Source organism: Calidris pugnax, unplaced genomic scaffold, assembly GCF_001431845.1.
Source record: "Calidris pugnax isolate Ruff unplaced genomic scaffold, ASM143184v1 scaffold103, whole genome shotgun sequence".
NCBI classification, from domain to species: domain Eukaryota; kingdom Metazoa; phylum Chordata; class Aves; order Charadriiformes; family Scolopacidae; genus Calidris; species Calidris pugnax.
Window position 1 is genome coordinate 1,454,623 of NW_015090990.1, and position 12,022 is coordinate 1,466,644.

Consider the following 12,022-nt stretch of genomic DNA (forward strand, 5'->3'; position numbering starts at 1 on the left):
CAGATCAGCCCTTTGGGAGGCGGGCAGCACCTGGGAAGACTCCCAACAAGAATCTCAGGGGTCTAATTTGCATTCCAAGTGTCTTCATGGTCAGTCTATATCCACTTCTTCACTATACCAGATAGCACACACCTCTCTTTGCAGAATCTGACCAGATTCCTACTTCATACTTGCACAACAGAGATTGCTGTGCAGAGATTTCCCATTTTTAACATGTGAATAAATGTGCTTTAGCATGCCTCATACACTGGGTAAATGTATGTACCCCTGAGTACAACCATGTTCAAGACAAGGCATTGTGCAGATTTCTTAATGTTGCAATTCTCACAGCCCCAACCCTACAAAAGCACAGTGTAAAGCACTGACCATGGTTAACTCTTAACTCCACACCCACTAGCCACACACTGGCACAATGCTCCAAGTATTTTTTTTTTTAATAACAGCAGCAATAACAAAGAAATACATCCTTAATTTAACAAAAAGCCATTATTTTACCTTCGGCTGCTCCAATAGTGCCATTTAACACAAGTTTTCTTCTCCTATCACCTCCTTCCTCATGCCTCCCCACTGCCATGTCCACAGGTCTATATTGCCAGAGGATGTTACAGAGTTCCCATCCTGCAGAGCATTCCCACAGCAGCTTTGGTGGTGCTACAGTAAATGTATGTGTATGAAACACTACAAAGGCTTCTCCTGGTAAATTAGATTAACTCCCAGGTTGCTTTTTATTTGGATTCAGCAAAGCTGGAACTGGGACAGGTGTCCATCCAATTCTATCTGGACAAACAGAGTTTTTATGTGGATAAGCTCAACATGAGCTTCTTTTTTAAAAGCAGCTAGTTTGCTAAAGCAGTACTTAATAACCAGAGAAACTGAATCTAAATTAATCCCCTGAATTTCAACAAAGGGCATTTTCATGTCAGCTACTTGTTTTTCTATTTGTTGCACCTGTGGGCATCCCTGTTACCAGGTTTGAAAGCTTTGGTTGTTCCAACAGCAGCATCACACACACCAAATGCAAGTTTCCTAGTCTGCAAAACTAAGCAAGTTCTCCTGCAACCAAGTTTCTATGCGGTTGTTAACCTCATGGCATGCAAAAAGATCCCTCTCATAACAGCTAAGAATATCATTATAGCAAAAAAACTGCAGAAGGCTTGAAGAGCAAGAGGAGGATTACCCAGCTATAGGGAGCTCTGCTCTTTAACTGTGTATGGTATGCCAAGGTGAGAACATCTTGTCTAGTAGCACTCCCCAGTTGATTAAATTGTCATTTGGATAAAATCAGTTTCCAGGATGGAAGAAATGGCCCAAAACACTTTTTACATCCCAGACAGTAGGCACAGCTCAATCAGATACAGTCACACCTCACCCTTGTCCATCCCAGCAGGGGTGCCTTGATGCCTCTGGATGCCTCGAAAGGCACGAGATCTTTCCTTGCAAGAACACAGATTTCTTCTCTTTCTTACTAAGACAGACTGACAATGCACATACAGGGGAATGACAGATGTTAAACACTGATGGGTGATAAAACATACATTTTTCTTGATATGACCCAAGCTCATGTGAAGGAGAACACTGGGCAGTGAGTCCTTGGGCCAGGCCCTCAGCCAGGGTTAAGTCGTGTCCTCCCAAGTCCTGAGTCTAGGTGGTGATCTGATCCTTGAGAATGGAAAGGTTGGCAGGACTCAATTCCCCAGTATCAGCCAAGGGCATGAGTTTACATCTGCACCATGGGATAGAGCCAGCTTAAGCAGCAGGCTTGAGTGTCCACACCACTGGCTGTTTGTCCAGAGGGGCTCAGAAGAAGTTGTGGTTGAAGTATCTCCCAACAGGCTAATCTGCAGCAATCTGAGACCTGCCCAGGCCCAATATAGCTAGAGGGCACAAATGAAGGTCTGACTTTGGTTCAGATGCAGAGCATGTGTAGGGTCTCCCTTGGCAGCAAGCTCCAAAGCTGAGGTTGAGGCAGATGTCAGCTAAATCTTGGGCCTGCACTTAACTTTCAGTGTAGACACAGGCTGAGCTATATCACACCAGCCTTTCTGGTTATGACGGCCAACAAGCAGCAAACACCACAGATGATCCCAAACATGTATGGATACCCAGTGACACAGGCAGTAAGGATGAGGGGCAGCTGAGACATTTGTGCATCGCACACAAGACCAACAGGATGTATAGAGTTTAAGAAATACTGGGGAGTGGAGGGTGAGGACGATGCCACAGTGGGGTTAAGTTCGAGGATAACATCACAGCACATGCCAAGGAAAAGATGAGTGAGTTAGCAGGGAAAGGCAGTGGGATTGTGTGCTGGTGGAGACATAAGTTTCAGAGCACCAGACCTGACTTGCAAACACGTGGCTGCCCTCGGGGCTTCACAGAAAGTGCAAAAGTGGGTTCAGCAGCACATGGAGCAACTTTGAGTTGGAGTAAGCAGGAAGAAAAAGCAGTGAGGAAAAGGAGACAGGTATGCACACAGAGATGGCACTGCAACATGCACAGTACATGATGAGAGGTGAAAGCCATATGAAGTTCTTACCTCCCATAAATCCCAAGGTAAAGACTAAGCATGTCAAAGAGCAACAAAAATAAAACATGTTTATACGTGATTATTTCAGTGAGTACAAACATTACAGATGCTGATCAGACTGATGCAGACATAAACATTCAACAACACTTATCTCTGCATGTTTTTAAAATGTTTTTTTTTAGTACCTGAATCTATATACCCCTCCCCACTGCATAGTCAAATTTAAGTACCAAGGCATTTGAATAAGGGGGTTTTTTTCTACCTCTGGTATGAAAGGAGGCAGCCGCGCCACATTCAATTATCGGTGGCAGACAACACAGCCAGAAAAAAAACCTCAGGAGTTTGTGGTCCATTAGAGTTAAACATGCTCCCCTATACCCACACCCAGTAGAGTTAGCATGATTTCAGAACAAGACTTCAACTGGTGTTGTCAGACCAGTAGTGAAATATCTGAACTACTTTGCCATAGTGCCCACCCTATAGGAAATAAATTTGACTGCCTTGAAAACTAGGTGCTTTTTGCTAGGATGTGGTTAACATTAGAAAGTATTGATTTCAGACTCTTAATGACTTCTGAAGGTAATAAGAAATACATTGGAACACTGAACTTAGTATCGCTGAGCAGTTCTGAAAAACCTACTCAGAGTAGTATTTGTTGCTTTCCAGAAGGGTAACAAGTAATTCCATATTAAGCCAATTTTATACTCGTATCCTATGCCAGTATACTCAATTATCCAGGCTATGACCGGTGATTCAGGAAAAAAAATTCTCAGTAAATAAATTAAAAAAAAAAACAAACCTCAAACCGAAACAGCTTATCCTGGCATGTAGCTTGTTCTGTCAGGCAAGTAGACACAAAATGCCAACCTGCCCACTTAAAGTTCCAGAAAGTGGTAGCTTGCTATACTGGTGTGTACCAAAGTATGATAATAACTAGTATTTTGCAGATACAGTATTTTAATTTAGAAGAATCAAATGCTTAATGTTTGATCTCTCTAATAAGAGAGGTCTTATTGCTACAAAAGTCTGTTGTGCAGGCCTGTAGATAGACATCTACAGCTTTATTCACCTGAAGTAACTGCAGATTATCAAAGAGTCTGCTTATTAAAAATCCCTTTGAGAGCAATTTATAGCAGGAGCACAGAAGAGAGGCTGAATTCCTATCCAGTTTAAATGCATATAGCATACAGAGGATGCTAATCTAGGGAGGGACATACATTAATCTAAATGAGTTGTCAATCAGTAGATCACCAGAGCAAAGCACAAGCATCCCACAAACACAGTGCCAGACTGCTGCCTGGCCAATATCCACCTGATTCCCACCAGACTTAACACATCCAGCAGAGAAGACCAAGGTTCCCATCTGCAAGGCACAGGTCTGAGCCACCCACAGCTCAGGTCCACATTATCATTCGTGTGGGTGGAGGTCACACCACACTTGGCAACAAGTCAGGTATGGAAGGGAGAAGGAACGGTGACGTGAACCAACCTGGGAGGCGGGCGTGGGGGTCTTCCCCACAGTGGCATCTGGTTTAATGGGATCAAAATCCAGATCCAACAGGCTGGCTCCCTCCTGGAAGGGCCCAGGGGCATCAAACTTGGCAGCAGTGAGGAAGAAAAGCAGTACGAGCGTTAGACACACACACACACACGCACAGTAGGGGGAGGGCACGTGCTGTCCAGGAGCTAAGGCTGCAAGCGCAAAAGATGTGGTGGCAATGCAAACACCTGATGTGACTCCTGACTGCTCGCTGCCTATGATCACGGGCAGTTCACATGGATGCCACTGCAAACCAAACCTTTGTTTTCCACAGGACTCATTCGTCTTCTCACCTGCCCAAATGTGTTGACATGGTGTAAGCATCTGACCTGCTGTTGTCAAAAGAATCACTGCCACTGTTGACTCAGATATAAACAGAAGATGAGCCCTTCTATTCCCCATAGCTCATCCAGCTGCTTTTGTACTGAAGGCCCAGGACAGACTTTGTCAGCCACATATGGAAGAGCCACCATCCATACAATTTGTCTCAAGAACATGGATCCAGGAAGAAAATCACTCAAACTTCTGAAAGGCAAGTCCATGGGACCTCAGAGCTAACTCCCAAAGCTCTTAATTCCCCCTTCCTCCTGAGACAGAAACACAGAATATGGCACCTCACCCTACCTGAGGGATTTGAATCACTCCTCAATCCAAAAAATGCTGTTTCCAATGCTTTTCATCTGGACATCTGAGAAACACACCCACATGAGTCTTCTAACAAAGCACAAATTTGAAAGACTTTGCTACTATCTTCAAAATCAGCAGAGTAACTCCCTTTGACTGATTAATGCTCTAGCTAAAGACCCTGATGGCACATTCCCTGATTACCATTAATAAAATAGTCACTACAAAGGATGTACGCCATTAGTATTCAAAACTGAACTATCACTTCTGTTTTTTAGATTTAATCTAACCACTATAAGACACTCCTTTCTACTCAGCTTCAGAGGAAGCTGCTCTCTCCAGAAAAGTCCAAGGATATTTGCCCCCTTTTCCACTGACCTCCCAAGCTTGCTGCTTTAGCTACCTTTCCAACAGCTCAACAAGTCTGGCAGGTTGGTCTCCACAGTTATATCATAGTCCCACCATAGAAAAAACTCCTAGAAAGTAGCAAGAGACCCCATTTAGGAGAAAGTCCTGTGAACACAACCCACACCACCATAATCTTCACCTCTTCTAACTTGCTCTTACTCCAACTCTCTAACATTTTTCTCTCACTTACGAACATCTCTTTTTGAGATCAACAGGCATGAGCACAAGGAACCAAGCTCTCCCGTCTCACAATAATAAATCTTGACCAGTATGCTAAAATCAACTTGCATTCTAGTATGCTCCTCCAGCATATCCAGGGCAGAGAGGCTCAAATCCCAGTCTTTAGATTTGTTTGGTGGTGAGACACCAAAGGCTGGCTCTGGACAACATGCTGAATGCTAGTGGCTTTGGTGCTTCGATGAAGATTGTTCTGGCAACCAGAGGTCTCCCCCAAACTCCATCTGATTGAATGTCACAGCAGATCCCGTCCTGGGTCAGGACTCTGATCAGGTGTAGAAGCGTATGTCTGGCTAAGGGCTGGCGTTCACATGGAAACACATGGTACAAACCACGGGGCAGAGAGATCTGTCCATTATGATACAGGAGAAGGAAGCACGGAGAATGATAGAGGGTTGCTCAGCTGCCTGTGGTCCCCACCTTCCAATGCTGCTGGAAAATTATCTCTATGCTCTGCAAGATTTATCTACTGCAATGCAAAACCTGACATGGGCATCCTTCCCTCCCCACTCCATCTCTGCTACTCAGCAGCTGGGTGGAAGGTGGCAAACCAGAGGCAATGGAGCACCATGATGCAAGGCAAAGTTAGGGAATGAGTCACAGATGAGCACTGATAGAGACATTACTTGTGCTTTAACAAGCATTTTTTGGGAAAAAAAAATATATACATACTTCATATATATAAAAAAGTAGATGTAGGTGTCTCATGATACAGCCAGAAATCTGGTCAGGCTCCTATACACATAAGGACTGCCATTCTCCTAGATTCCACACAGAATTCCTCACTGGGGCAACCTCTCTTGCAGTGATGTAAATCATAAGGAAAGCGAAGAGGAAAATATATAATTTGAAAATGTTTTTCCATTTTCAGGATTTCAAAAGGTGCCACATGGCAAGAAAGAAATATTCTGATGGGAGCTGCTGACTGGTGAAGAGTGACAAGCTGTGTCAGCAGCCTTGAACTGGCAGCAGGCACAGTCCTGCCCATTTGACCTGGAGGCACCCATTCTCTGTAACGAGAACTTCAGGCAATTTCTTTTGGCCTTTCCTGTGCAGGTGTGGCTTTAAACATCACCACAAAGCCCATGTGCCAAGGCATAGAGAGCATGATACTGCCTTCTCCCAGGAACTGGCACAGATGTCAGGGTCAGCACTTGAGAATGTACAAGAGCAGAAAACATGTGCTTCATCCACACCCACGATGAGTGGGTCTGGAGATACCATGCCATGGGACATGAGAGGAGCCATAATCCCTGTGCGCTGCTGCTTAACTAATGCAGTGATTACTTTCTGGCATCTTCACCAGTTGCATTTCTCCTGTTTCTTCTATGAATCAAAGCTCTCAAAGGGTCAATCAAAACTGCCTTCTAGCCACCCTTCCTTTTAAGATGGCCTCCTAACTACCCCTTTGCCTTCCAAGATCCAGCCCTGACCTTTCCTTCCTCCTTAACCTGACCAGGTTTCATGGCTTGACACCTCCAAAGAGAAGAAAAGTCAAAAGGAAGAGTTCAGAGGCAGACAAATATAAGGCAGGGCATAGCAGCTAACCTGCGAAGGGGTTGTCACACTTATCTCAGGGACAAAATTGTCATCAAACAGACTGATGATGTTCTCCTGCTTGATCTCCTTGGAGGGGGTGACTTTTGGAGGCGGAGGCACCGGAGGCCCTTTTCTCAACTGCATGCAAGTGAGCACATGGCCACAGCACAGACGGCGACACCCAAAAAAACCAAAGACAGGAACCAGGTTAGCCACAAAAACTGAAGGAGAGGGAAATCACAACCACAGGCATATAGCAGGGTCCAATCAATTCCATCTGAAGAGAGAGGGAGGGAGGGTAAAGGGCTGAATTAAAACAAATCAAAAAAACAACCACACGCCTCCAGAGAAGGTTTGGCATCATTAGTTACACTTCAGCCGTTGGCAAGTTTCCCTCTGCAGAGGAGAAGCGTAACACAATTAATATGCATTGACAGGACATGCATACATAATTAAGGCATGTGCAACCTTCAGAAGAACCACTGGGAAGGGAGCAGATCAATTACTGAGAACACGATTCAATAGACCAGGCCAGCGCTGCCTCCCTTTGCCGTACTTACCATACCTAAGGGAATGAGAGAGCAGACTCCACTTGTCCTATTATGGGTGAGTGACCATGAGGACAGACTCTGATCTGCCCAGTACTGGTTCCCTGGTGCACTAGTTATCAGTGTACTGTAAGAAGGGTCTGAAGGAGCTCTTGATGGCATCTTACCACTTCTCAGCTTTAGGTAAGAACAACTCAGACTCCCTAGAAGCCATGATTGCTGTGGGCCCAACTCTGCTCTCAGTTTCACCAATGAGCATTGATACTAATGAAGTCATGTTTCCCAAATGGAGATCCCAGAGAACACATAACAAAGTTCGACCCTGTAACTCTAACCCATTCTAATACCTACCACCATTCTAAAAGACTCAGCTTGACACTGCATCCACAACCTTGTGGGAAGCCGTGGTAGGCTCTCTTGAGGTCAACCCATCCACATCCTTTTCTAGATCAAATCAAACTTTGAGGAGCTGCTGCTGTGCTGAAACAGAGCAGCCATACAAGTTGCCAGCACCATAGCAATGCTCAGCAATGACAATGCTTTCCATTTACAGTGATGTTTTACAGTTACTTGATCACTTGATCTTCCATCATAGGCAGGTGACCCGACAACAGGCACCCAGTATATCAGTGTCAGGCCCACGTCTGAAACAGAGCAATCCCTGACTCCTAGTTCTGTGTTCACACTCCTGCAGCGTATAGCTGAGCTCTACAAGGCATTTATTCAGATTGCTAAGGATATGCCCAGTTTTCTATGGGGCTAAACTACTTTAGAGAGTGTGAGTATGTAAAGACAAATTTTCCACTGAATAACTGGCATAGGGAAATAATGAAAGTAGTGTGTTCATTTCCAACTTTTCACTATTTGCAGAAGGTGCTGTGTCCATGTTCCCTGGTAACAATCCCTTCCTGAAAATCTCCTGCTTACCAGTTACAAGAAGAGACCAGAAATTTCAGAGAAAAGCTATTCTCAGAACAGAGCCACCATCTGCAGAAACACGAGGCTCCAATTACAAACTCTAAAGTCAAAAAGATCCTGACTCTTCTGCTATTTACTTCTCTAAAATAGTCTCCTTCCCTCCAATGCATTAATGCCTTGGAGACCACCACTTCCACAGTGTCCAGCATTACCTCCAACTGCAGTCTAAAACCACATCTCAAAGACAACTGGATTGTGTATTGATGTTGGGTTATACCTGGAAATTCATCAAGTACAAACCACTTTGCTGCCCAGAATAAAACAAATCCTCTAAAATATTTCTACTGACTTGGATCCCACAGAGCTTTATCTGTCTAAATTCAACACAGTTGCACCAATTTGAGAAGTGTCATTATAGTGCTTCAGTGGTGTAACTGAGAGCAGAAGTCCGACCTTTGAAATTATCTTCCCTCCCTCTGGAGCCGGGCTCCATCTCTTAATATGGAGCTCTCATTCTTCAACATAGTGAAGCCTGGGAGAATTAATTAAATATAGATTGGGAAAGAGCTGCCAGGTGGTGGCAGCATTAGCTGCAAATACCATTTCAGTCTTGCTGGTGGCCCATCTGAGCTTCCAGCCAGAGCCGCACTGGAACATTCTGCTTGCTCGACAAGGGGTGCCTCCAGCCCCATTCCTGTGGGCAGGAAGGCAGCAAGTGAATGAGCAAGCACTTGCAGCCTGGCAAAAACAAGGTTTGTGTGTGCTATTTCAAGGAAAGGGAAGGAGCCAAACTCAGCAAGACAAGTCCACAGGCAGGGTGAGTGAAGCCTGCAGTGAACAGCTTAATAGATCTATACAATTTCTCATTCCAAGTCTCAATCAAGTTACAGCAATCTCTGAAAAAACAGGAAGGCAACTGCGGATATATATACGCTATCCTCTCTCCCTCATACACATACCCTCCTTCAAGGTCCTAGGGTGGTGGAAAAGCCACTCTAGGCTGTGCAATGCTGAGCAGTGCAAAGACCCTGGAGAAGTCCTGAAAAGACACTGCCAGGCATCCACACACCTCACAGGGCTGGAAAAGACCCTTTTGTCAATGCACAAACATGTCCTTTTGTGCCTAAGTTATCTTGAAAATCAAAAATGCAGTGGAGGGAAAAATACTATGAGAGGCTCTCCAGAAACAGGAGACAGCCTACACCACAGGGCTGGATTTGAAATCCCACTGCTACGTATGACAGAAGCAAGAAAGTTCTGAGTTGCATCCGCCTTTTTTTAGAAGCGATGGGTTTTCTCTTACCAGTTTCTCTCAGCTTTAACTCTTCCTGGAAGACTCCTCACTGGTGTCCCACTTACTGAAATGCAAGGATTGGCACCAGACATAAATTTAGCGTCTGTCACTGTTTTTCCCTACTAAGCTTTTCCCCCACTGTGAAATATGGGGATGGGAAAAGGAAATAAATGTTTTATTTTCCTTAAATCCTAGAGTAAAACGTATCATAAGATAACGCTGAGTAGCAGGAGCAACATCTGCTATTGTAATAATGCCATTCATTGGGTGCCTCGTGTAAGGAAAGGACTAACAAAGGCTACATGGAAGGTATCAGACTCCATATAACAGACAGTCTTCTTCCTGGTACCCACCTAATTTCTTCATAGCAAAAGAATATAATGCCTTTATTTTTAGCATAATATTTTATCTTCAGATTAAAGTATATCATAATGCAAAGTACAGATGTTCTCCTTATCATTATTTATATCAAATATTTTTATTTGAACCTTCCTCAGTTATGGAAGTTCTTGGGAAGAAAATGGACCACTGAATTCCATGGGTTAATTCAAATCTAAAGAACAAACTTCCTCACCTAGCTAAAACTCCATCCTCCCTGGATCTTCTTGGCCATTTTACAGGACAGTAAAATGTATTACTGACTTTCCCCCTCTAGAGGCATTCAGAGACAGCGTAGTTCTTCCCTGTATGATATAGAGATGATCAACAAACAACTTGCATTCTCAGGAAACAGTGAAGGAGAACAACTGTCACGCCATATTCTCTGTGCTCAGTAGTAGGAAGAGGTCCAAAAAAGCAACTGATAGATGTCTTTCACTCACGGAGCTTGTGCCATCAGCAGTAATACTGGAGAGACATGGTCAATGTCATGGGGACGCTACCTGAGATGGTGACTTTGGGATGCTTGCCCCAGGCGCTTCCAAAGTGGACGGTTCCAGCTCATGGTTGACAGTCTTGGTCTCAGGGCTGGTGATGGGAGATCCGTCTGGTGGAGGCGAGGGGCTTTTATTTGCTTTCGCTGGGGTGCTGTCACTGAAGGAAGGGGAGAGAGAAAGGGAGAGAGAGGGAAAGAGAGAAAGAGAGAGAAGAAAGGTCTGAGCCAGGCCTAGGAGGAGTTGTGATAACCAGCACAGATCAGTGGCCTCCATTATCTCTGTTTCCCTGCCCAGACACATGATGAAGACATTTGAAGCCTCTACAAGCTTCTGAGAAGCATCTTTGCTGAGTCACTTGCAGTCCAACACACTGCAGCAGCATTACTGTGCAGCAGGCTACTCTCTAAATATACTTTGCCTCAGACACAGAAAAACAAAACCAAAAAAACCAACCAGGCATCCTTAGTGCTGCTAAATTCTAACATAACTAAGTGCCTGACATTAAGTCACATTTTTTTAATACTGAGGAAGCAGATGGGGGAATGAGCTCTGTGCAGCTCATTTAGTTTTAAATTTTACAGATAAGAATTTTTCTGCGTGGTGGTGTACTGACACCTGCATGGGTTATGACTAATAGATTCTCAACACCTAAACTAAGGCTGTAATCATAGAATATCATACTCCTCTACATGGTGCACACTGGGTAAGCTGGGAGAGGGGCAAAGTAGCCAGAGTTTTCACAGATCATTCCAGACAGCAAAGAAACAATGACATTCTGGCTACTACTAAAGATTTCTCTATTACGGAAAATCTCCCCTGCCTTGTTTTCAATGAACCCCTTCAGCTCTTGCCTTTCCAGTCGGTCTGTATTCCAGGACTGTTTCTGACACACAGTCAAGAGAGTTTCTTCAGGGAATTTAATACAAGGAGCATATGCCAATGGCATTTCTTGGTTCATAACTTGGCCAGATTTGGACAAATTTTTCAAAGGCAAACGCCTTTCCCTAAGGGCATGCCCTGGCCAAGTGTCAGGTCTGTGCTTCAAAATACAGAATCATGGGAGATTTAGTGAAAAGTTGGTTATCGGAGAATTTCAACAGGGATAAAGGTAAAACCATTTTTCCAGCCTAATTCTCAGGAACAGCTGAATCGTCTTGGCTGAAATTCAGCTCCCCAAAAAGCAACTAATCAATTTATCTCAAATCATGCAGAAGCACAGACACTGGTAGGGGATATTTTGGCAGGAGTGGTTACGGTTTGGCAAAACTATACACAACTGAAAACAGAATATTACAGAATATTCCAAAAGGGCTGTGCAACCTCATCTACGGGAAGTGATACTTGCATCCACTTACAAAATTGCAGTTCTTGTGAAGTTAAATGCCTTGGGAAAAGGCTGAAAGGAACAGATCCTTTCCTACAACTTGAGACAATAAATACTGGCATAGAGCCAAGACAAGAGCAACGCAGACCTGATTCTGCAGAGACATCAAGTCCATTATTTCTTTGCTC

At 44.2% G+C, this 12,022-nt stretch overlaps 1 protein-coding gene across 7 annotated transcripts in view; it reads right to left on the reverse strand.

Annotated features, from left to right (window-relative positions):
- The window catches only part of BIN1 (bridging integrator 1), a 95,179-nt gene that overhangs the window by 8,702 nt on the left and 74,455 nt on the right, over nucleotides 1–12,022 (reverse strand). For 3 of the 7 annotated variants that reach the window (XM_014954643.1, XM_014954644.1, XM_014954642.1), the window contains 4 exons: nucleotides 10,517–10,667; nucleotides 6,885–7,013; nucleotides 4,017–4,124; nucleotides 2,537–2,560 (listed from right to left, as the gene is read on the reverse strand). In XM_014954643.1, the coding sequence (XP_014810129.1) occupies nucleotides 2,537–2,560; nucleotides 4,017–4,124; nucleotides 6,885–7,013; nucleotides 10,517–10,667 (412 nt within the window). The remainder of the gene's footprint in view (nucleotides 1–2,536; nucleotides 2,561–4,016; nucleotides 4,125–6,884; nucleotides 7,014–10,516; nucleotides 10,668–12,022) is intronic. The other 4 variants (XM_014954646.1, XM_014954645.1, XM_014954648.1 and 1 more) reach the window with 2 other exon arrangements.